Source organism: Vigna umbellata, chromosome 5 (assembly GCF_029865625.1).
Source record: "Vigna umbellata cultivar VRB3 chromosome 5, Vumbellata_1.0, whole genome shotgun sequence".
NCBI lineage: Eukaryota > Viridiplantae > Streptophyta > Magnoliopsida > Fabales > Fabaceae > Vigna > Vigna umbellata.
The window spans coordinates 52,465,741-52,491,213 of NC_142169.1; the positions used below are offsets into that span (position 1 = coordinate 52,465,741).

Sequence of the window (25,473 nt, forward strand, 5' to 3'; positions counted from 1 at the left end):
AAAAAAACGAGCATAGTCCAATGCTCTTAGTATAGTAGGCCGAGTTTGGGGCCTAGGTGGGCTGAAGCCCAATTCATTCTGAAGCAGAAAATCGACGACGCATCACACACTATATGCGAAGGTGATCGAATCACAGCACGGTGAGATCTATTGCTTGATAGAGTTCAGAGGTAACATAACAAACTATCATTATTCAATTGTGTTTTCTCTTTTCCTATTTTCACTTTCTTTCATTTTCCACCATTTTCTCGGCATCCAAACGCCCCCAAATAGTAGGGTTCAATTCGCCTTCGCTCCAAAATCAATCAATCCATCAATTAATTCACATTTTATTTCACTCTCTTTTTCAATTCGCGGTAGGAATTTGTTTTCTCTGCTCGGGATCTGGAAAGGGAACGACTCGACATGGGTTTCCTGGTGACGACGCTGATCTTCGCAGTGATCGGAATCATCGCGAGCCTCTGCACCAGAATTTGCTGCAACAGAGGACCTTCTACCAATCTGTACGCTCCTTTTCCCTTTCTCTCTCCATTCTGTTTTAAGTTCTCAATGTATCGATTGCGGTATCCTAGCAATCTCGAGAGTGGTTTGCGTTCGAGGAATTGGGAGGTTCTTCACTCAATTGGGCTTTATAGTACGACGTGTCTCTGAATTGGATTTCGTGATTTGGTTACGTTGTGTGAGTGGATCATCTCATCGTTAGTTTTCGTTTAGTTGTTGTAGTGCAATCAGTGGGATTTTGATCTGATGAATTTATGGATTGGTTGGGGAAATGTGTTTTACCGCTTTCTGTTGTTGTGAATCCTGCTGCTGCTTTAAATACTTGCCAAGATTTCGGGAAATGAACTTAGATTAAGGTTGTCTTCCTCAAAATTAAACAAATGTCTTTATACTCAAACATGACATACGGTTTTGTTGTTGTTGTGGTTGTTGTTGTTGACTTTATAGTAAGGCGTTACTGATTCACTTGGGAAGGATGAGTTGGCCAGTATTTTAAAAAAAAAAAAAAGTATTCCTGGATGTTAATTGATTCTAGGGAATTTCTTTGCATGTAAAGAAGTCAAGAGTATGACTGTGTGTTTGCTGTCTTGGTAATGAATACTTGTTCAACACCTTATAAACTGTTATCGTTCTTATTCTTGTTTATTTTTCTGTTCAAAGCTTCATTGAACATGAATACAATCTTTTAACCCTTTCACGATCAGTTGCTTTAGAAAAGTGAGAACGTGAAAAGAGACACACTTAGTACTTGACAACTTGATATGGTTATCAACTATTTATTGCAACCTTTTGTGTTTTATAAATGCTACATATTCAGATTTATTTGGCGACTTGAGCTTGCTCTGAAGAATTTATACAGACTCACATGCATTCCCACACTGACAAATCTAATGAATATTCATTGTGGCACTATTTTCCGTTGCTGTTCTGTGTAATGTGTGAATTGTTCTTATCTACCTGTGTCTAATCTCTTCTTATTCTGTTGCAGATTTCACCTAACTTTGGTAATTACTGCAACAATTTGCTGCTGGATGATGTAAGTATTGTTTGATGGGCATGTTTTTATTTTACATTAAGTTAAACATTGAACTAGAGTGTGTAGAATTTTTGTGCACCAATATCTTTATTTCCCCTGGCAAGGAATTCATTGATTAGAATAGGAAAAAAAACGATGTCTTTTACCCGACGTAGATGACTCCAATCAGGCTGCCATTTATTGATTAGACCATGATACCGGCGTACTGCATGTGAATTTTGGTCTTTAATGTCTAAATACCAGAGTGGAATAGCATCCTTCCTATGAAGAATAGTAATTGAAGCAGAGTTACCGAATTCTGTGATAGTAGGATAATTTTAATTGATTGTACCTGATCGTATATAAGCATGGATGCCTTTATTCTATTTTAAACGGCCATTAGTTTTATTAGTGAAAAAGGAGCCTGCCATGCCACACAGATGTGATTATTGTAACTTAAAATGTCTCCAACTGGTAATAGGCTGTCAAGTTTCTCTTTTTCGTTGGTATATACTCATTGTCATTCTTATATTTGCACATCTTAAATGTGTGATTTTACAAGAGGAAACTATAAATATTTTGTGTACTTATTTATTTATATTTCTGTTCCTCATTTTCTGATAAAATATGATGAACACGAGTAGCTGTATGTTTGAAAAGCGTTTGTTTTGTTTATATTTTTTGGGGAGTTGGGGTATGACTTTTTGTTCACAGCTCATTCCCAAGTTTTCTATCTTCTCATATTATTGAATCCTATCTTGATTGATCTTTCAGTGAGCTATTTTCTGTTTGTGTTTGGTTCAGTTGTAATTATAGCTTATAAATACCAAATCATGTGTTCTTTGTCATAGGCTCAACCTTGGTCTTTTCTCTGTTCTTTTAGGTGGGCGATTGTATATCTGGCACAGATGAAACCACTCATTGTACCTATACTGAGTGAGGGCGAATGAGTCTCTAAACAGATGTAGCTCCTTGTAAGTTAGAGAACATGGATCACAAATTGGCTGCCGCATAGAATTTGATTTTGGTTATCATGAGTTGTTCAGTATTTTTTTCAGAGTGAACTGGACTGTATGTATTTCTTGTCTGATAATGGCATTTCTGTTGCTACCTGACATTAGTCATATTACGAATGTTGTATTTATCACCCATTCTGTTATTCATTTTAGATATCCGTGGATAATGGTATCAAATATGTATTTCGGTGAAAAATAAGTTGATGAAAAGGGAAGTTTGTTGTCTAAGATTCAAAAATTTCTTATGTCATGTTTTGGCACTTCTCATGTACTATTCACTCTGGTCACCTACCAGATGACCGAAACGTTAATTAAATACTGACAATCGATACTAATTTAATAGTTTTAGTACTTGTTAGTACGCCTACAACAGCTGGGCAACATTTCGTTTCACACATTTTATTTCATTTTGATTTTTTTTATTGATTCATTTTTAAGTACACTTGTAGAGAAGTGACTGAGAGAAAATTTGAATTGATTTTACTTATTTAGGTGAACTTTTTCAACTCAACCAAACGGGGCAGATATATGTTTGGTAACTAAATGAAAAAAAGTGAGCTATGTTGATGAATGTTAGAAATTTATAAGGAAAGACAAATTGTATAGGTTTGTTTATATATGAAAAAGAAAAGAAGAAAATCGTATCATAATTCTTTTTTGGATAAAAGTGTGAATAGTATAGCAATGGTCATCCGATTGTCTTATGTTGAAAACATTCATTTTAATTCGAAATATAAGTTATTGTATCTAACATTTCAAAAATCTTAACTTATAATCCTAATTTTATAAATAATCTTTTTATACTAAGAACTGAAGAATGAATGTTATATTACTACAAAAATATTAAAAAACGATAAATAAGAATTACACTAAAAACTTTTAGAAATTAAAATAATAATAATAAACTGTCCCCCAGAAAAGTAAAATAACATTAATTTTTTTAAATACCTAAATCTTTTTAGAAAATAAAACTCTATTGTATCCCTTCATTGACGTAGGTTAGGTAGGCTTTTTTTTTTATATAAGAAGAGGATTTGAGGAAGCGTAAAAATAATGGATTAGAGTTTTAATAAAGGAGAAATTGGTCTTGTTTGTTTTAAGAAAAGAAAACTGAAAGTGAAAAAATTAAAAAAAAAGTTTGTAAATGATTAGATAGGTCTGATAAATAAAAAAAAAATATTTTAATAAATTAAATTAAAATATCACAATTTTATTGTATAAAATGAAACTAATTAGTATAATTTATGTTAAAATCAAATGTTGGTTATTATGTAAAATAATTTTTTTTTTTTGTAATTGATGACTTGATTTTAAATAAAAACATGACTACTACAAATCAAGTTAAAATAAATTATGAGTAATTTGATTAAATAAAACAAAATAGTGATTGTTTGAAGTTCATTTAAATTAAAATGTGAATAATTTGTTAAAGATATATTTCAATTGATCAAAATAAATTAGATTAAATTGTTAATAAGGAAAATGATAATTTAGTTAATTAAAATGTAGAGTTATTAGTTAAAACAATACTTGAATAAAAATATGCATGATTAATTGAATCAAATGTTTTAATTAATATATTTAATGTTAAATGGAATGCTAATTATGGATTTCCATAAAATCAATTGCTATCAAAATTGTAATATTTGTAAAAGTATACATAACGATATTATAAATATAGAAAATGTTAAGAAAAAATATACAAAATTGATGTAACCGAATGTATACGAACATGAGATCGAAAAACATACTTAAATTACAATAATCGAAATAAAAATAATAATATCATCTATTTGAAAGAGTCCTGAAAGGTGTCAAATCTTTCTTCCAAACGGTTAATTCTTTCAGTGACCCTATCAAAACCTGTGGTGACAGTTAAATTCAAATTAGCTAATCCTTCTTGCAGATGTTGAATACCTCCCCAAATTTGTGAAAGCATTTGAGCATCATGCTGGATCGGAGGTTGTGGTCTACTGTCTTCAACACGGTGGTCAGGTACTGATGCTTCTTCATGCTCAATATCTTCTTCTTCAGGTTGTTGTTCATCATCCTCATTAGCCCCACCATGGTGCCATACACCATTAACATTAACAATATTTAATTTTTTCAAGGATTTTGTACCAAAGTAGTGTGTCCAACCTAGTACGGTAGATGAATCGATAGTTAAATCGACGCCATAATAACCCATGATCTGAGTAATCAAAATACCATATGGAAGAGGCATCTTATTGTCCTTACATTTCATCATATGTTGCATTATGTGATGAGGCCAATTAATCAAAATGTTATTTTTCATGGCCCATAACATAAAAGTGTCTTCATGCATTATTTTTGCAAAGTTGGTAGCCCGAGGACTCAAGATATGCACCAATGCATAATGCAGAAGTCTGTCATTAACATTCATGGCACCTACAGTCTTTGCATTTTGACCCTGCAACTCTGGTCTGATCATGTCACTGAATGCCATATCACGGTTGTATGGTAGGTCATCAGGTATGGTAGGAAATGAGAGTTTTTGACCTTGATACTTCAGATGAGCTATAGTCAACCAATCAGCAGGTTTCATTTCAATTTTTGTCTTATTAACCTCAGTATAGAGGTGACCATTTTCTACTCTTAGATTGGAATAAAATACCCTTATGAGATCTTCAAAGTATGGACATTCCATACATACAAATTCCTCCAAACCTTGAAATTGAAGATGATGGTGAAAGTACAAACCTGATTGTGCAAAGAAAGGAAAATTCATTATCTTTGGTGTTAGGATTTTCCTCTTGTAAAATGCCTTCCCATACTGAATCATATGATCATGCTCGCCAAAAAACCGTGTTTGATTTAAAACTTCTTCGATTGAGGGTAGCCTTCTAGTAGGAAGTGCAGGTTCAATGGCCAAAGCTTTTTCTCTCCTTTGGTTTCCACTTCTCTGTCTTTTAGTTGATAAAGATGAAGTCATTACTACAACACTTTAAGCAAATGAAAATATAAGTCAATTTACATTTAATGATACAATAACAATAATTTAAATGAAGTTACTATAGGAATGATAAAAAAGTGAAATAAAATTCATTATATGCCATGTAAAATTAAGTGTCACAAGTACTTCAAATATTACAGTACTGTACATCTAGACAGAAGAAAAGGCATTATTTTAGTGTATATGCAGTTCAAGATTCAGAACTATGAGGAGTTGTAGTGAAAACTTTGTTGGAAGAGCTTGATATTTGCTGTATGCCAGACGAGAGTTTCTATTTATGTTTATCAACTGTTGAACAATTTTTTTGAATTAACGGAATGAATAAAGTTGAGTTTTATGTTTTATAAACAAGGACACTAGAATTAAGAATTGATAAAAATTGAGTTTTTATAAGCATTCAGTGCCATCCTGAGTGTTACATCCATCATCCAAATATGAAATATCTCTTTCTTATCCCGTATGTGAAAAAACTTTATCAGATATGCCCATCTTACATAAACCATAAATGGTGAATATTATTCTACATAATTCTATTTAACTAATCAATTTATAACTTTTAGAAGATTAAAAGCTCAATATTTTATACTTAATACGATTTTTTATGCTAAACCTCGAATTCTTTTAAATTCCTAATAAAGTTCATTAAAATTCTATTAATTTAACTTTGGTAAAATAAAAATCTTTTCAAATTAGAAGTTATAAATACCTTTTTCTATATTTAAACATAATCAACCTATACTTTTAAGCATATGAAATTATAACTTTTAACTAAATAATTACTCACACTCAATAAACCCTAAAATAAACCAAAAGCTTAAATTAAACCTATCACACACAAACCTAAATTAAATTCCATAATACATAAATTAAATCCCACAGCACACACAAACTATGCTAAACTTTATTACTTACCTCTTGAAGATCTAAACCTAAACAGAGTGAAGGTGAACCACCACGATCCGCAAAGCACCGACACGAGCTGACCGGAGTAGACCACCAACGACAACAGCACACCACCACGGCCAGCCACCCCACCAATGCACTAAATTCACACAACCACCTCACCAACCAAGCACTACCACCAGCAGCGCAAACCACCAAGGACAGCACCACCACCACCACTACGAGATCTCCAATGCTCCACCTACAATACAACACATTCAGAAACACAAACAAAAACAGTGACACGAACACAACACATAAGCCCTAGTATTTATTCTCCTTCCCTGAAACGTACCCTAGAATCGATTACATAACAAGGAGAATCTATTCTCCAGTCAGTTCAGTGGCCACGGGAATCGATTCTCTGCAATCCATAACCGGTCGTCTTCGCTGAAGAATCTATTCTCAAAGGTCACCGGCGCCGAGAATCGATTCTCGAGAATCGGTTCTCTCGTCCCCTGAAACAAAATAAAGTAAGTTATGGATTTATAGTTCCGACAAGGAAAAAGATTCTTTAACACATAAAATGGTAAAAGTGTAAAATAGGAATAAAAATAAAGGTTAACTTTTGTATTTATATAAAAAAAAAAAGTAAAAGATAATTTAAAAATTTGATGGATGTCAAAATTATAGTTACCCTTCTCACAATAGCAAAGCTACTACACTGGACAAAGCCACTCTTGCACAGAAATTGGATATTTATTGAAGCAATCGATTTCAGAACTTTGTTTCGTATTAAAATAATTTGATTATCGTTAATAACAATGAGAATTACATTACGTCAATAATTATAGAAGAACATTAATCCTTGTGTTCCTAAATATTTTTAATTTTCTGGGTAAGATGGGTCTCACTTAACTTACAATAACGATTAACAGCATTGATTAGTTGATTGAATAAATTGAAGCGAAGAGCAGGATCATCTCATCATGAAAAGTCAAAAAGTGATGGCATCGAATGCAACAGTTAATTCAGAAAGTGATGTGAACTCTGCTCCGTCTCCCACCGTATGCCTTCTTCTCTCCGCCGCTAACTCCGCTTGTGGTGCTTTCGCTGGCTCCCTTTTCGGCTACGGTTCTCTCTCTAATTTGGACCTTCAAGTCATTTAAACTTGTGAATGTATATAATATTTAGAGAAATAAACTTTCTAACTCAATTTTCTGCTTAATTCAATGATAGGTTATTTCATATATCTATGCTATCTTGGTTAGAGTTATTTAGTTGGTGAATGTTTATATCCATGATCAAGGATGTTTTCTAAGGGTCTGTTTCAGGTGCTGGATTGATCAAGAAGAAAGGCTTTAAAGGATCCTTTATTGAAGCAGGGTCTAATGCTAAGGTATTCCACACATCAATGTTGTTAATTTTTCTGTCTGGCTTGTTACTCTATGAACTTAATAGTTATTTGAACGGCTGTTTTCTTTTTCTTCTCTTCGATAGACATTTGCAATTTTATCTGGAGTTGATAGTTTGGCTGTCTGCATCTTGGGAAGACTTCGAGGAAAGGATGATGGTATAAAATATTTATTCTATTTCGGAAAAAATTCTAAATGAGTAAGTTAGAGGTTAGTTCAAAACTGATAAATTAGATAGTTGGAGGAAAAGTGTTTGTTAAAATGACATAAAAGAACATGATGAAAGGAATTATGATATGATAGTATTCAAATGCCACACGAAAGAGTATTTCAAAAAATATCAACAGATATGTTCCTTCACCCAAGAGGTCTAATTTGGTGAAACAAACTTTTAATTCTGTCAAATACAGTATAAGCTTACTTCAAAATCCTTGCCAGTTCTTCACTGATAATGTGATTGCTTTCACATCTGCAGCCATTAATGCGGGGCTAGCTGGATGTTGTGCTGGTCTTGCTACAAGTTTTCCTGGTATCCTTTTTTCTAATAATTTGATGAATTGTCAACATTTACTTGAAAATTTTATTAACTTGATTGGTCCATGCACCAATTGAAATTAAGGATAAAAGTTCAGACTAATCTCTGCCTACTTTGATTGCATATATCTCAATAAAACAAAATACTTGCTTCACTTTTATTTTTACATTGAAAAGTATGTTTGTATCTCAAACACTAATCCAAACACACCAATCATTTCCTCAAACAAGAACTCTCTGGATAAACATGATCTTCAAGTCAAACAGTGCGACGATTATGTCTTCAATTGGTGACTGGGGAATGTTTTAAGGTTTATTAACAGAGTTTAGTTTCTATCAGTGTTTTTAAATTGTTAACATATTAGAAATCATGTTAGATGTAACTCATGAGGTTATTAAAAGACATACTATGTACAGTGATTTTTTATAATCTAATACTTTGCGTACTATTACTCTTCTTAATATATTTTGTGACAAATAAAATAACTATTTTATTGTAATAGTCTCTCAGTGTGTGTGTATGTATTATTGCTACACCATATATTTTTTTGTTATTAAAACTTGTCCTCACGATTCTTCAGATACACCCCTATCACTTCTACAGAACTGCCTTACTTTGGGGGTTCTTTCTTTTATCGTTGAAGGGTTAACCAAGCAGGGATCAGCACTTGCATACCCCAAGTCCAAGAAAACTGTACACAACAAAGCATGATTCCTACATCTCATAAAGGGTATATTGTGTTTTTTTTTCTTTTACATCGTTAAGATAAGGTTAAGGTGTAGCATATGCACCTCTCTTTTGGCTTCATTATAGCTTTATGGACACTTTTAGATATAGGGGTGAGGTACATTGTAACAAGGGAATGACTTGTTTCAAATATGGCATTCTGAGCTTGTCTCATGGGGCTGAAATGATTTGAGTTAGAAAGCAATGCGCTTTATTTTTTCTTTTTAAAGAAAAGGTTTTACCCATGATCTGCAGCAGAACTTGGTTGCAACACTTTCTTGATATATATTAATAATGATTTGAGCCTGTTTATTGCGCATCTTAAAATACATTCTCTTCCATAACACATTGCTGATCGTATTGTCATTTTTAGTATGAGACACACGTCTTTAGTTCACATATTCTTTTATACTGTTTTAAAGTGAAAGGGATGCGTCAAGAGTAGCAAGTTGTAGAAACTGCATGTCTCCCTCAGTGAAAGTAATCATGTTCTAATTGGGTAGAACAAGCATTAACGGCAAAACTCAACCATTTAATGCAATAATCTCATATCAGTAGATTCACACTCAAGAAATCATCTTATATCAGAAAGGTATATTACAAACTGCTAATATAAAACTAACTGTTTCCTATTTTTACTAGTAAATTTCATGGTAAACCTGCAGTGATAAACAGGTTATAACATGGTTCTGTCATATTACTTAACAATGACACCTAATCACAACTGCAGAAAAAAACAAAATTCTGTTGTACACCGTTTTATCATTATTACTAGTATTTTTACCACAAGCTTATTTTCGAATGCACAAGATTATTTTCGAGTACGACAATTAGAAATATTAAAAAAGAATAAAATAGACATTGTATTTTAAGTTTGAATGACAAATACAATGCAGTTTTAAATAACTGTCATCCGTATATACAATGCAATTTTAAATAACTATATCATAAGTATATACAATGCAGTTCTGAATAACTCTATCTTCAGTAGCATAGATGCATCTCTATCGAATAGTAGAGAAAAATCGTTGAATCTGTTTCATCCATGACTCAAACTTTTATTTCATACCTGAATAGAGACATAATCAGAAAGAGCAGTCTAATGTAATCAAAATAGCATATAACATTACATTTAAAAAGGCAGGGCAAAGATAGTCGAGGTCGTCTAGAATGTGTTTGTTTTGATTTAGCCAACACAACAAAAGTAGATTCCTTAAAAAAAACACTACGAATACAAGAATTATTTTATCAAAAATGATAGGATAATTAATATCATACCGTCCTACAATCTTATAACCCTTCTATGGTGTTTCGAGGTCTCAGTTCAAGAAACTCAATCCCAATGCTGTATTCAATGCTGTGTTTAGATGATTCAGATAATTGACTTAGAATTTGTTCTAAGGCCTCTTCAGAGTTGATGTTATAAATTATCTTGGTAATTCTAAAGATGGACCTTATCTATATAAAACATATAAAAAGATATTTAATTTAATAATAATAAATGTAAAGTGATGATAAATTCCGAAATAAAGAAATTATGAATGACGAAAATAAATAATGGACAAACTATGTACCTTGAAACTATGTAGCTTGACAGACCTTGACTTTGCAAAATTGTATACTAATAGCCATATGCTAATTTTAAGCAGCTCCAAGAAATGCATTTAGTTGATCAACAACATAGTTATCAAATAGAGTGCATTCTATTCGAACCCTAAGAAACATGGTTTACACAAATTGAATAAATATGGTTTAAACAAATTGAATAAGATATAAAATTAATAAATTTTAGGAACTGAACATTCAATTTACCCATAAGCTTCTACTGAGATGAGATTCAACTTGGTCATTTTTTCATTTTTTTTCCAGCTCCCTCTCAGTTCCAACTCGGGTGAGATGAGATTCAACTTGGTCATTTTTCCAATTTTTTCCAACTTCCTCTCAGTTCCAACTTGGGTAAGCACTCCCATGACATCTGGATATATCAATAACTACATTAAAATTTGAAGTTGAAGTTTTGTTAGAAGATTGGAACTATCAGACTTGAACATACCTACTAAATACTCGGTGTCAAACCCAGGAGTAGACAAAGAGATGTATTTGGGGTTTGTTTTGGGAATTAATTCACCATCAACTAAAACAACCTTTATTCCGAATTGGAAATTAATCTTGTAAGAATGGTTCTATAAGACCCAGCATTTGATGCAACACTGAAGGATTGAATAGAGGAAACCTTGTTCTCAGAAATTTGAGATTGGAATTTGTAAATAAGTAATCTTTCTAATCGAGGGATGGATTCTCATACCCTGCATTCAGGATTTTAAATATGGTAAGTTGTTATAGAATTAATTATATAAATGAACCAAGAGTGTGGTGGATTATATTATCTGAATGTCCTGTAACACTAACTCCATTGAAAATGGAGATCTCTGTTTAGTAAACTCTGAGACAAACCACAACCTGATAACCCGGTCTATGATGTTCCAATTCTCTTTCTCAGCGAGATCTCGGCTATAGACTGAAGTAGTTTCTGCAAATTGGACATGGTGAGCTCAAGTGTTTTAGTCCCAAAGAACCCTAAACCATAAGAGACATACATATAACGGAAAATACATATAATGGAATAATGGAAAATAGAACATAAAGAGGCAAAGATAACCACATGCGTTTTGAAATTGAAAGATAAAGTGAGCATACAACCCTAATTTTAAAATGGATAGAGCATCAGGTTACAAAATTTGCACAAAATCTATCTAAAAAACGAACTACAAAATGCATCCCATGAGTATTGACCTGCAGTGATTGCAACATTAGGCAAACCTGCAATGTAAATCGTGAAGTCCAGAGAGAGCATTAATTTCCAAAATGGTGCAAAATGAAATTAAGAGATTAAAAGTGGGTAAGACGAATTGTGGAAGAAGAATCCAGAACAGTATTCGAAATTGGTGCAAAATCAATGAAAAAGATTAAAGAAAATTATTCGTTGGCTATCCGCATTGCCAACAAGAAATGGAAAACCTTAGTTGCTTACATTGCAATAATACTGAAATTAAAGCTTAGCCTACAACTTAATGCACTTTTTCATCACACTTGTCTACTTACTGAATAAGACACATGAAAATCAAAAACAGAAGAATTCTGATTGTGTGATGTTAATTTATTGAATATTTAAAGAATTATCGCGGAGCAAAGTCAGCATGTCATCATTGATTCATGTTGTAGCTATTTTTTTATAATTAGTGTTGATTTTCATTTTTTTTATGAAGCTAATTATCATAAAACATGATGGGTATGTGGTATAAAATTGATTGAAATTAGCAATTGATAATATTTGCGTTTACAATATGGTAGATTATGCATTAGGCAACAATGATTATGTTTTCAAACTATGTTCTTAATATTTACGTTTTTAACTATAATATAATATTAAATTATTGCAAAATATATTAAAATATAAAAAAATCATTTTTGTTTCTTTTATATAATTTTCACTCTATTTTTTTTATGGAAAATGATACTTTAACAACAATATATGACAACATTTTGACATGTGACACGTGTCAAAATATGAGTGGTGCACGTGAAAAATGAGTTTTTCATATGAGAATGACGTGGCAATGAGAATTGGGACAAGTTTCAAATTTTGGGTACATTTTCTCATTTTCATAGTTGTAATCTTAAGAACATTTGAAAGAGAATCTCTGAGCCCGAAAACTAGAGAGAGACTCGTCTTCCCTCTACCCAGCAACCACTGATGCCGGAGTACGTGCTGCCGTAGTGCCGTCGTTCGTACACGAAACCTAGACGGTCTCGTCTTCCCTCCACCCAGCCAGCAATTGTCGTCGGAGTGCTGCCGAGCGTAGGCAAAACCTAGACGATGTTGTCTTCCCTCCACCCAGCCACCTAGTGCCGCCGTTCGTACGCGAAACCTACGCTTCCTCCCACCCACCCATTATCGCCAGAGTGTCGCTGGAGTGCCGAGTGTCGTCGGAGGAGGAAAAAGAGGCATTTTCGCGATTGTTCCTCCCACCCACACATCTTGCTTCGTTGTGTTCCCATCGAGAGACATTGTATTCATTAAAGGTTGGTTTATTTGTATTGAGAGAAATGAATCTATAATAGATGTATGATCTTGATTATGTAGGATATGCTCCTTATTACTATAAATATGATATGAACAATGGTGTGCATAAGTATTGTGTTGGATGGCGGTGGAAGGTTATGAATCTCTAGGTTGGTGTTGGTGTTGGTCGGACTGTCGTCGTTGAAGGCAACGTTTGTAGGCACCAAACTTTAGGTATTTTGGAAACAACGTACTTGGATACCGTCATCAGAGGTGCTTTGTGAAGGTTGCCTCCTTTGTTTTGGGTAATTCAAGTTTTTGTGTTTGATTGGCTTAGTTTGTTTAAATTTGTTTGGGCATTTTATGGGTTTGTTGTGTTATTTGGTGGTATGGTTTAGTGTGGCATGAAGTTGTCTAGAACATATAGTGGTTGATGTGGTTTTTGTGAGGAAAGTATGAATTTTCTTGGTTTGTAAGAGTGAACTATGTGATTGACCAAATAAATACCTTGTAAGTCTGAGTTTGGAAAGAATAGAAGGCTTGTATGCAAATCTGTACTATATGTTTTCTCTAAACTCTTGGATGAAGTTTTGAAATTGGTGAAATTCTGGTTCCTTATTCATGAATGATAAGTTTGAGATTAAAATCTCTTCTAAATGCCATAAGACTGTGAGTAAATGATAAGCATGGGATCCTACACCATTAATGATATTGCATAACTTTATAAATGTTTGGTGATATGGGCCATGGTATTATTGGTCTACTTAATACAACTTGCCTTATGGTGTTTGACCATACTTTTAGTGGAAATTTTCTCAAGCTACTGTCCAGCTCCTTATTTCAATTTAGTGTGTAAAACCAAAATAAAGGCACAATTCAGATTTAAAATTTCCTTGAGTCTAGAAATTTTGTGCACACTTACGAAATTTTGAAAAATTAATCATAATTAGCTTAATGCTTTAAAATTTATGAATTTATAGTCATTAGAGAGATCTTTGAGTCTACTGTCCAACCCAAAAAGAATGAACTCATTTGGAGTTATGTGGAGAGAGTTATAAGCAAATCAATCAGCAAAGGTCATAGTTGAAAATACAGAAAAACGTGATTAAAATGCTGATCTTAAAATTTTTACTGCAGCTAACTCTGTGATCTAAAAGTTACGAGTCTGGTGTCCAAAGAAATATCTTTGAGTCTAGATTCCAACGAAACAAGAATCATCGCATTTGGAATTCCGTGAAGAGAGTAATGAGTGAAATAGTGAGTAAAGGTCATAGCTGAAAATACTGAAAAACGTAATTAAAATGTCGATCTTAAAATTTGTACTGCAGTTGACCCTATTGTCTAAAATTTACGAGTATGGTGTCCAAAGAAATATCTTTGAGTGTATATTTGAAAAAAACAAGAATAATCTCATTTGGAATTCTTTGGAAAGAGTAATGAGTAAAATAGTGAGTAAAGGTCATAGCTGAAATTACTTAAAAACGTAATTAAAATGTCAATCTTAAAATTTGTACTGCCGTTGACTCTGTTGTCTAAAAGTTACGAGTCTGGTGTCCAAAGAGAGATCTTTGAGTCTGGAATCCAATAAAACAAGAATCAATTCATTCGAAGTTCTTTAAAGAGAGTTATGAGTAAAACACTGAACAAAGGTCAGGGTTGAGATCAAATTGACTTGAGATTAGGCTCTTTGAAATTAGGTTTCTTGCTTTACACAGATCATCTTTGCTTCCTTTATGGCTGCATTCTGACAGAAAGATAAAATTGCTTGAAAGCTTGATCAATGATGACTTGGTTGAAACTGATAAATCTTCACATGATGAAGTTGAGGATAAAAATGTCCTTGTCTCTAAAGAATTGGGGGACCAACTGATATGTTAAATAATATTATTTTGTTGTTGGACTTTGTTTGTTGTAGATTTGATTGTGGAGTAATTGTTTTGAAAATTATGGAGTTGTGGGATGACATCGAGAAATACGAAGGCAACACAATACCCAGTTACACAACTGTAAGTTGTAAAAATTTTCATGTTCTGGAGCTTTGATAGAAATGGTGCATTTTTGTCTTTGCAGGAGGAACTACAACGGGTTAGGAAGAAGCATGTTTGTGATTGGATTTTGGATGTGGACAATGTGCGGAGGGCTCAAGTGTTGCAAGATTTAGGCATTGTGTAGATGTTGTTGAATAGGGATTTGATAGGCGCTACTCCAGAATGTGCAGAAGAAGCTCCACAACTCAGAGAATTGGCAGCGGATGAAAGGAAACAGTGGAGGTTCGGAGCGCACTCAAGGTGTTTGTGAAATTGTCTGGCGGTGTTTGAATGGATGTTTTGGTAGATCTCTAACTCAGTAGGCTTTCCAAAGGGGAAAGAAGCTAGAGGAGGTGCTAGATAACAAAGCACAGAGGTGAACTTGAGAGTAATAGCTGGAAATTGGCAGCATTTCTTTACTTCAATTCAAGTTACCTTTACAAGTGATGAAGCTCTCTATTTATAGAAGAAGGAGAGCTTCTAAAACATATTGTGAAGTTATTTAAATGTGCACATGTTGTAAAACAGATAGAGGAAGCTTGGGCAGCAAGCTATAAGTGCCAACTCAGCAAAGCAATTGAAGAAGATGGAGTTGTTGTCTTTGGTGTTGAACGAAATGCAAAAGCCATGGGCACCAACCATCCATTTGTGCTTCTTTGCTTTACTTACGTGGCAGCCCTTTTAAGTTGCATAGACATGGTTCCTCCCTTTTATTAATATTCTACAAAAGCAATGTAAAAGTATTTAGCAAAGAGAAAGAGAACTTAGTAAGTAATACTCCATAAGAGTAATGTAGTGAGTGCTCCCTCTTCCTCTTGGATTCTCTTGGACATGGCTCTTGTTAAAGGTCCTATGTGAAGCTTAGATGGTCCTCCATCAGTCCCTCCCTCTTGAAAAAGATCTGTCCTCAGATCTTGGGAATCCTGTTGGGCATCTCCTGTGAAAGGAATTAAATCACAAATGTTAAAAGTAGGACTGACGCCATAACTTTCAGGAAGGTCTAATTGATATGCATTATCATTTATTTTCTTGACCACTTTGAAAGGACCATCACCTCTTGGGCTTAATTTGGATTTACGTTGAGAAGGAAATCTTTCCTTTCTCAAGTGAAGCCAAACTAAGTCTCCCTCTTTAAAGATTACTTGTTTTCTCCCTTTGTTGTTGTAGTCAGAATATTTTTGAGTTTGTTTTTCAATATGGGTTTTAACCTTTTCATGTAACTTTTTGATAAACTCCGCTTTAGAAATACCTTCTTTATGAAGAAAAGAAGATGAATCTGGAAGAGGAAGTAAATCAAGCGGTGTGATAGGGTTAAAACCATAAACAACCTCAAAAGGAGAAAGTTTAGTAGTCTTGTGAACTACTCTATTATAAGCAAACTCTATATGAGGTAGATGATCATCCCAATTTTTAATATTGCCCTTTAACATTACCCTTAATAGAATTGATAGAGATCTATTTACTACTTCTGTTTGCCCATCAGTTTGTGGGTGACATGTAGTAGAAAATAGTAGTTTAGTTCCTAGCTTGGCCCAAAGTGTTTTCCAAAAGTAGCTAAGGAACTTAACATCTCTATCAGAAACTATAGTTTTAGGTAAGCCATGTAATTTGACTACTTCTTTGAAGAAAAGTCTTGCTATATAGCTAGCATCATCTACTTTGTGGCAAGGTATGAAATGAGCCATTTTACTAAATCTATCAACTACCACAAAGATTGAATCAAACCCCTTTTGAGTTCTCGGTAGACCTAGGACAAAATCCATACTAATGTCCTCCCAAGGGGTGCTAGCTATTGGAAGAGGAAGATAGAGTCCATGGGGCATGACTTTAGATTTAGCTTGTAAACAAGTTATGCAACTAGAACAATGCTTTTGGACATCTATTCTCATGTGTGGCCAATAAAATTTGCTTTTTAAAGTATGAAGAGTTTTATCAACTCCATGATGGCCCATGAGTCCTCCTCCATGACTTTCCTTGATAAGAAGCTTTCGAATGGATCCTTGGGGTATGCATAATTTTCCTTTATTAAAAAGATACCCCTCAGAAATATAGAATCCGTCGAATGGCTTCTTAAGACAAGATGCATATGTGGATGCAAATGTAGGATCAGTTTCATAAAGTTGCTTAATGTCATCAAAACCTAGTATTTGTGATCCTAAAGTAACTAACAATGCATGACGTCTAGATAGAGCATCCGCAACAACATTAGTACTTCCCTTTTTATGTTTGATGACATATTGAAACTGCTCGAGATATTCTATCCACTTGGCATGTCTTTTGTTCAGCTTTCCTTGCCCTTTAATATACTTGAGAGATTCATGGTCAGTATTGATAATAAATTCTCTAGACACCAAGTAATGCTCCCAAGTTTGCAATGCTCGAATAAGGGCATATAGTTCTTTGTCATAGGTAGGATAATTCAATGTAGGTCCCCTGAGTTTTTCACTAAAATAAGCTATGGGGTGACCTTCTTGTATAAGGACAGCTCCTATTCCTACCCCAGATGCATCACATTCGACTTGAAAAGCTTTAGAAAAATTAGGTAAATGTAGAATGGGTGCATGTGTTAACTTATGCTTCAAGGTCTCAAAGGCTAGACTTTGCTTTTCATCCCATTTGAATGACACATCTTTCTTTAAAAGTTCATTGAGGGGAGCAGCAATAGTAGAGAAATTTTCTACAAATCGTCTATAGAAACCTGCTAGACCTAGAAAACTTCTTACTTCTCCCACTGTTTTCAAGACAGGCCACTCTTGGATAGCATTGATTTTGCTAGGATCAACATGTACACCTTCTTTCCCAACTTTGAATCCCAGAAAAATGACACTTTCTTGACAAAAGGTACATTTGTCAAAGTTGGCAAATAAGTGATGTTGTCTAAGTAAAATCAAAACTTTCCTCACATGGTGAAGATGTTCTTTAAGACCTTTGCTATAGATTAGAATGTCATCAAAGTAGACTACAACAAAGCTGCCGATGTATTCCTGAAGGACATGATTCATTAGTCGCATGAATGTACTAGGAGCATTGGTTAAGCCAAAAGGCATGACTAACCATTCATAGAGGCCAAATTTGGTCTTAAAAGCGGTTTTCCATTCATCTCCGTCTTTGATTCTTATTTGATGATATCCACTTTTAAGATCAATCTTGGTGAACATGTTTGCTCCATGTAACTCATATAACATATCGTCCAACCGAGGAATAGGGTGCCAATACTTGACTGTAATGTTGTTGATAGCCCTACAATCTGTACACATTCGCCAAGAACCATCTTTCTTTGGGACTAACAACACTGGCACGGCACAAGGGCTAAGACTTTTTTGTATCCACCCTTTTTCCAATAAATCATGGACTTGCCTCTCTATCTCTTTGGTTTCTGTAGGGTTAGTCCTATAAGTTGGTCTATTGGGAAGACTAGCTCCAGGGATCAAATCAATCTGATGTTCAATTCCTCTAAGAGGTGGTAAACCACTTGGAACCTCTTTAGGAAATAAATCATCAAATTCTTTCAAAAGCTTTTGTAACCCTTTGGGAAGAGAATCAAGTGGATGATTTATGGAAACAAGTGCCTCTTTGCAATAGAGTAGAAAGTGAGGTTGTCCAAGAAAAAGATTTTTAGATTGTTTTGTTGGGACAACTACATTGGTTGAGGCACTTTCTAACAAACTCAAATTCTTCTCTTTTGAAACTGTTTTATTTTTGAGCTTTTTCTCACCATCCAATTTTTTTTTAAGTATTATTTGATCCTCTCGTACTTGTGATGGTGTAAGAGGGCTCAAGATAATCTTTTTGCCTTTGTGTTGGATGGTGATCTTGTTGGTGACCCCATCATGCAAAGCTTGTTTGTCATATTGCCAAGGTCGCCCAAGTAAGATGTGACCTGCTTCCATTGGAACAATATCACAAATGATTTGATCTTCATACTTGCCTATGGAAATTGGTACACTTACTTGTTCCTTAACAACTATTCCTTCATCCTCTTTTATCCATTGAATTTTGTAAGGGTTAGGATGAGGAGTAGGAGTTAAGCCTAGCTTTTCCACCATTCTAAAGCTACAACAATTACAACAAGAACCACTATCCACAATCATAGAACAAGTTTTATCAAAAACTTTGCAGCGTGTGTGGAATAGGTTTTCGCGTTGAGATTGTTCTAACTCCACATGCTTTGCTTCAAGGAGTCTCCTAACCATAAGAAGATCTCCATCACAAGGTGGAGCTTCATGTTCCTCTTCAGATGAGGACAACTCAGACGCACTGGAGGTTGATACCTCACTATGATTTTCATGCTCAAGGATATAGGTTGACTTTTTGAAGTGACACTCAGTTGAATAGTGTCCTCTAGCCCCACATTTAAAACATCTAGTCTCCCTACCCTTGGAATCTCTAGTTTGCTCTCTTGGAGACCGTTGTTCCTTTCCTTGAGAGTTCTCTTTTTCTTTTCTTAGCTCTCTATCCTTGCTTTTGATCTTATCTTTCTCTCGTTCACGCTTTCTCTCTTTTGATTCTTCATATCTTGGAAAACTACCCTCCCTCTTAAAATCTTTCCTATATGAAGAGGAGGTAGCATAAGGTCTCTTTGTGGAAGCTTTTCTTCTATTTTGTTCTTCCACTCTCACACATAGCTGGACAAAGTCATTGAGATCTAAGTAAGGTAAGAGTTCTACCTTATCTCTAATCTCATAGTTCAATCCACTCTGGAATCTAGCTATGGTGAATCTCTCTTCCTCTTTAATCCCAGCTCTTAACATGAGTAATTCTAATTTCTGCCGATATTCCTCAACACTCATGTTTCTTTGTTGAAGTCTATGGAGCTTGTCCATGACTTCTCTAGCATAATATGCTGGTACATGCCTTCTGTGTAAGGCTGCTTTTAACTCATTCCAGTATTGAATGGTATAGTCGCCACTCATCTTTTGATCTCTTATGATTGAGGTCCACCAATAAAGGGCTGCACCTTGAAAAGTCAAGGTAGCTAAGGTCACTCGCCTCCTATCATCTATGTGGTAGCACTCAAAAATCTGTTCAACCTTCATCTCCCACTCAAAGTATTCTTCTACATTGTCTCGTCCAAAGAAGGGTGGAAGGTCGAGTTTAGGTTCCACATGATGGTCTCTATGGTTATGATTACGCCTAGGAGGGCGTTGATAGTGATCATAAGGGTGATAACTATGGTGATCACTATGTTGGGAATGATCATCATGATCATGGTTTTGCCTATGAGAGTGATTCCCTTGTGAATGCCCTCTTTGAATGAGAGTAAGATTGGTGACCATTTGCCTTAGTTCATGTAACTCAGCCTTGGTTGTATTGAGCTCTTCTCTCAACTCTATGTTGTCCTGATCATGATTGGTGTTACCTTGAACACTAGAGTGACTCATGCTTGTGAAGTAGAGAAAGTGTTTTCACAAATATTTGACAGCCTTGCACAAGTATGAATCAAAACTTTTGGAAAAGAGGATTTGCTTGTTTTTGGTGAATGACTTCTACAGAGATTCTAAAGGTGAAGAAATCGAATAGCTCCCAGGAAGGAGAGGTGAGTCACAATGGACAAGCTTAGAAACCTTGTCCTTCCTTAGCCAGAGTGTCTCCTAACGTTTCTTACCAAAGTTTCTAGATAGAAGTCGTTCAAAGCCTTTTTGGAATGCAACGATGTTATGCCCCTAATAAACCAAACGAAGGTTTGTCTATATGGTAGCACACCTAGCTATCACGGAGACGTAGAAACAAATATTCAACAAACAAAAGAAAGGAAGTATGAAATGAATGGAAAAAGAAAAACGGCCCTAAGTGAAAGTGCAAATGACACTGGGAGCCACTTGACACACTTCCACACTAAGATGCGCAACTAGACTATTACAATGTTTAATGGAGTACTTGGAATTGCTTGATAAGCATTTTCCCAAGTAACTCAAGTTTCAAAAGCAAAGAAGAATTAACTACAAAGGTTCCGTGATAGAATGTCACTTATACAATGAAGTGTAAGACAATGTAAACAAAGCCAAGTGTGGCAGCAACAGCTAAATAAAGGAGCTGAAATGTAACTTTAAAGTGGTGTTTTTCTGCTGCAAAGAAGTGCTGGACAGCCAATGGAAATTGCTCCTGAAGTCCACTTGAAGCAATGTTAGCAAGACCTCCACTCCTTAAGATGCTACCCCTTTGATAAGGCCTAGGTGGATGTTAAAACTCCACCAAAATATGATGTTGCAGCAGACAAAAGTCACAAAACCCGTGAGTGATAAAAAAAAAATGTTGCAGCAAAGTTTAATGCAGAAATAACGTGACAGCAATATAGGGAAGCAAATAAAAGTGATTTCTAAACACTTTGGGGCTGGAAGAAAGGCTAGCACACAAAAGGAACTTAAGATAGGGTCTAGAACAGATTAGAAAAGCAAGAAAAACTCAAAACAAAGAGCAAATTCAAGTGCAGTGAAAGTGTGTGATGAAAATGCCAAACTGTTTGACAAAATGCCACTAAGAACAGTACATTTTGGTGTTTTCTGGTTTTGGATGCATGAACACTGGATTGCAGGGGTTATTTGCTTTTTGATGCTTTGAATTCACTTGTATAATGATTCAAAAATGGTTGGAATAGAATCCCCTAGCTTTTGCCAATCCAAATTTCAAATGGAAACTTTTAAAGTATAGAAAACAACAAAGAAATGCATACTGCACCAAAAATGTGGCTGGAAAATTGGAACAGCAGTGTGCAAAACAAATGGCAGTGTATCAAAGGCTCCAATGATATGTCAAACAAGTTTATCTCATCAATTTTGATGTGTACAAACACTTAGACAGCAAAGAATCACACTGCAGCAGCAAATCAGTAGTCCACTTCCAAACTTAAGCAATTTCAATGGTCTAAAAACTGATTTTGCACTTTTGGTGAAAACTGACCAAATGAACAGTAGGCACTAGTTTTAATTGACCAAATACACTTGCTGAACCATTGAAAATGCACAGGCAGTCACAAAATCTCAAAAACAGTGTATGAGTTGCCAAATTATGCAGAAAAAGTGACAAAACTGCACCAAAATTTAAAATGCAATAGAGTCAAAGCTGGATGGATCAACAATCATGCAAGAAAGGTCCTAAACAACTAGATCTAACTATAGAGTATCAGCTAGAAGATTTAAAGTAACCTAAAACCACACAAAGACAGCAAGCACGATGCAAAATCTGATAAAAAACTGTGACAACATTGTTTAGTGAATTTTGAAACAACTCAACAACTCATTTTGCAAATATGTGATTGATTGGAGTTACTATCACTTGAAACATGCTTAAAATCATAAAAGAAACTTGTCTCAAGTTTTAGATACAACAAAGCTGGCAGAAACAGTATGCACCAAATCAATGTAGAAATGAATTCTGATGCAGAATTTGAAACCAGATTTTATGAACTCAACCACACATTTTGCTTTTCTGAGTTTAATATGAGTTTGTACACTTGTAGCAATGCTTAACAACACCAAGGAAACTTGCACAAAGCTTTAGAAGCAAGAAATCTGGTCTGAAACAGATTAAAGTACAGATACCAGATTTGAAAAGATTGTGCAGAATTTTGTGAAAATTGACGCAAATGTTGGATGCTTTAGCTCATATAATCTAGGCTAGACATTGTCTCTTTGCCTTTGTGGATTGATTCATTGCTAAACGTGCATCTAATACACAGTTTGAAAATGAAAATTGAAAGCTAGAACAGAATCAAACATTTGAAACAGAAACAACACTGCACATAAGGCACATGACTGAGACAAAACTGGAAAAGATGAATAAAGCTGGATTTGAACTCAAACAAACAAAGTGCACCGATTAAAATGATGACGAAACACTAAGGAACAACTGAATGAACACAAATAGCAATCTCAAGTACGAATTAAGCCAAACAGAATTTAAAAAAATTGATAAAACAGTGACAGAGTTGACAGCACATGACAGAAACAAAAATGAAGAAAAGAGCAACTTAGCTCGTTGAAGCACAGCGTGGACGTGCTGGCTCTTGATGCCAAATGATAGGCGCTACTCCAGAATGTGCAGAAGAAGCTCCACAACTCAGAGAATTGGCAGCGGATGAAAGGAAACAGTGGAGGTTCGGAGCGCACTCAAGGTGTTTGTGAAATTGTCTGGCGGTGTTTGAATGGATGTTTTGGTAGATCTCTAACTCAGTAGGCTTTCCAAAGGGGAAAGAAGCTAGAGGAGGTGCTAGATAACAAAGCACAGAGGTGAACTTGAGAGTAATAGCTGGAAATTGGCAGCATTTCTTTACTTCAATTCAAGTTACCTTTACAAGTGATGAAGCTCTCTATTTATAGAAGAAGGAGAGCTTCTAAAACATATTGTGAAGTTATTTAAATGTGCACATGCTGTAAAACAGATAGAGGAAGCTTGGGCAGCAAGCTATAAGTGCCAACTCAGCAAAGCAATTGAAGAAGATGGAGTTGTTGTCTTTGGTGTTGAACGAAATGCAAAAGCCATGGGCACCAACCATCCATTTGTGCTTCTTTGCTTTACTTACGTGGCAGCCCTTTTAAGTTGCATAGACATGGTTCCTCCCTTTTATTAATATTCTACAAAAGCAATGTAAAAGTATTTAGCAAAGAGAAAGAGAACTTAGTAAGTAATACTCCATAAGAGTAAGGTAGTGAGTGCTCCCTCTTCCTCTTGGATTCTCTTGGACATGGCTCTTGTTAAAGGTCCTATGTGAAGCTTAGATGGTCCTCCATCAGGATTTTTGCAATGTTATTGATGATTTGTTTACAACTTTTTCAATATGTATTGATGATGACTGAATGTACATATTTGTTGTTAAAAATGTTCAAAGAAAAGTAGTGATTACATTTATTGTTAATGAAATTTGAAGATCATAATGATCAATGTTTTAAATGTTTGCACTGCAGTCCCCACTAAATTTGGATGTGATTATTTATGAAATCTTGTATGTACAAGGTTCTATGTAGAAAAAATGATGAAAATAAATTGGGTTAAGTGTCAATGACTGCGTCAACATGAGTTGGATGTCCATTAAGTTTGAAGAAAAAACCTTTGCCTGAAATAATAATTGGTTCCACCTCACTTTTTAGTTGAAAAAATGATGTGAAATAAATTAGTCACTCCAAAATAAGTGTCATATTCATAGTTGACCTACCTATGCAAAACCTTTGCTTGAAGTATCCACTTATTTTGCCTTTGCTACCATTGTTGTTTCTACACCATGAGTTTTACTAAATATGGTTCCTTGGCCATGGAATTGTATATGAATGACATAATAGTTGGTTCAACATCACTTTTTAGTTGAAAAAATGATGTGAAATAAATTAGTCACTCCAAAATGAGTGTCACACTAGTAAAAAAACGGCATTTAACCTCGCCCAATAGGCTTTGGTTTAGGAGAAACCGAAGCCTATCAGAAAGCAATGGCAATTTCGTAGTTTTGACGAACTTATATGTCTCGGTTTAAGGGGAACCGAAGCATATAGCCGATATTACTTCGGTTCAAAATCCAACCGATGCCTAATACTTTGCAAAAACCTCACCTACCCCTCTGCAAAATTGTCTTTTGGCATCTATTGCCTCGGTTCTGCGCAGAACCGAAGTATATATCTTATTACCTCGGTTAAAGGTAGAATCGAAGCCTAATAATCTATCAAAATCTCACCTTTTTCCCTGTCACCTGACCTGCTCTGTCACCTGACCTGTTTTGCCTACGACATCGGTTGTTGCAGCACCGGTGTGGAAAGGTGTTTATGCCTCGGTTGGAATAGAACTGAGGCGTATAAGGTGAAGAAAATTACAAAAGATACCTCGCCAGATTCAAAAGTTTTTACCCTCATTCTCCTCTTCATCGCGCACTCTCTTCTTCTTTGTCTCGCCCTCCATTTTCTTCTGCTTCGTCCCGCGCTCTCTTTCTACTGTTCATTTTCTCTCTTCACAAAACGCCACTGTCATCTCCGAGATTATCCTGTTCCGGCAATACTAAACACAGAAACTTCTCCGTTCGTGCCTCCTCTTCTGGGGATTCTGGTTTGTTCTCTCTGCTTTCGGAAGACACCTTTTTGCAAATATCTTCTCCTTTTTGTTTTTTCTTTTCTGGGTTTTTGTTCAGTTCCACAACAATCTCTCTGATTCTCTTAATTTTTTAGTTGTGACTTTGCTTGATTCCTGGCAATGTTCGGAGTGTCAGGAATGCAATCAGATTCCTCGGGTTTGAAATCAAAGATGTGACCTTTTTGCATCATAACATAATGAGATTTTTTTTAATTGTTTGTTAGTGAGAAGTTTTGAGTCTTAAGTATTTTTTTTTACTAGGTACAAACCCC

General features: G+C 34.9%; 3 protein-coding genes and 1 pseudogene across 9 annotated transcripts; 2 read left to right on the top strand and 2 right to left on the bottom strand.

Annotated features, from left to right (window-relative positions):
- The first annotated feature begins 52 nt into the window (after positions 1-52).
- On the top strand, positions 53-2,760 carry LOC124822186 (ATPase, V0 complex, subunit E). 3 transcript variants are annotated; one of them, XM_047294159.2, is made up of 4 exons: positions 53-170; positions 361-503; positions 1,490-1,537; positions 2,400-2,760. In XM_047294159.2, exons 2-4 carry the CDS (start codon positions 406-408, stop codon positions 2,464-2,466), a joined length of 213 nt encoding a protein of 70 aa, XP_047150115.1. In that variant the 5' UTR covers positions 53-170; positions 361-405; the 3' UTR covers positions 2,467-2,760. The 3 variants fall into 3 exon arrangements, with proteins under 3 accessions (XP_047150115.1, XP_087971037.1, XP_047150114.1); XM_088114911.1 differs by lacking the exon at positions 53-170 and adding an exon at positions 184-272; XM_047294158.2 differs by lacking the exon at positions 53-170 and having other exon boundaries at positions 191-503.
- Positions 2,761-4,177: 1,417 nt separating this feature from the next.
- LOC124822191 (uncharacterized) lies at positions 4,178-6,914 on the bottom strand. Of its 4 annotated transcripts, none has more exons than XM_088115071.1 (4): positions 6,744-6,914; positions 6,419-6,650; positions 4,771-5,495; positions 4,178-4,671 (listed from the first exon to the last, which is right to left on the bottom strand). In XM_088115071.1, exons 3-4 carry the CDS (start codon positions 5,483-5,485, stop codon positions 4,322-4,324), a joined length of 1,065 nt encoding a protein of 354 aa, XP_087971197.1. In that variant the 5' UTR covers positions 5,486-5,495; positions 6,419-6,650; positions 6,744-6,914; the 3' UTR covers positions 4,178-4,321. The 4 variants fall into 4 exon arrangements, with proteins under 4 accessions (XP_087971197.1, XP_087971198.1, XP_047150120.2 ...); XM_088115072.1 differs by having other exon boundaries at positions 4,178-5,070; positions 5,254-5,495; positions 6,744-6,912; XM_047294164.2 differs by having other exon boundaries at positions 4,178-5,487; positions 6,744-6,913.
- A 202-nt stretch (positions 6,915-7,116) lies between these two features.
- LOC124822192 (mitochondrial import inner membrane translocase subunit TIM22-3-like) lies at positions 7,117-9,374 on the top strand. Its single transcript, XM_047294165.2, has 5 exons — positions 7,117-7,522; positions 7,723-7,787; positions 7,889-7,961; positions 8,279-8,332; positions 8,919-9,374. The coding sequence occupies exons 1-5, from the start codon at positions 7,378-7,380 to the stop codon at positions 9,047-9,049; spliced, it is 468 nt and encodes a 155-aa protein (XP_047150121.1). The 5' UTR covers positions 7,117-7,377; the 3' UTR covers positions 9,050-9,374.
- A 520-nt stretch (positions 9,375-9,894) lies between these two features.
- LOC124822185 (uncharacterized) lies at positions 9,895-12,089 on the bottom strand (annotated as a pseudogene). The gene is made up of 6 exons (XR_015786723.1): positions 11,858-12,089; positions 11,428-11,594; positions 11,118-11,370; positions 10,877-11,039; positions 10,639-10,778; positions 9,895-10,133 (listed from the first exon to the last, which is right to left on the bottom strand). The product of XR_015786723.1 is annotated as an uncharacterized LOC124822185 (transcript).
- Positions 12,090-25,473: the final 13,384 nt, after the last annotated feature.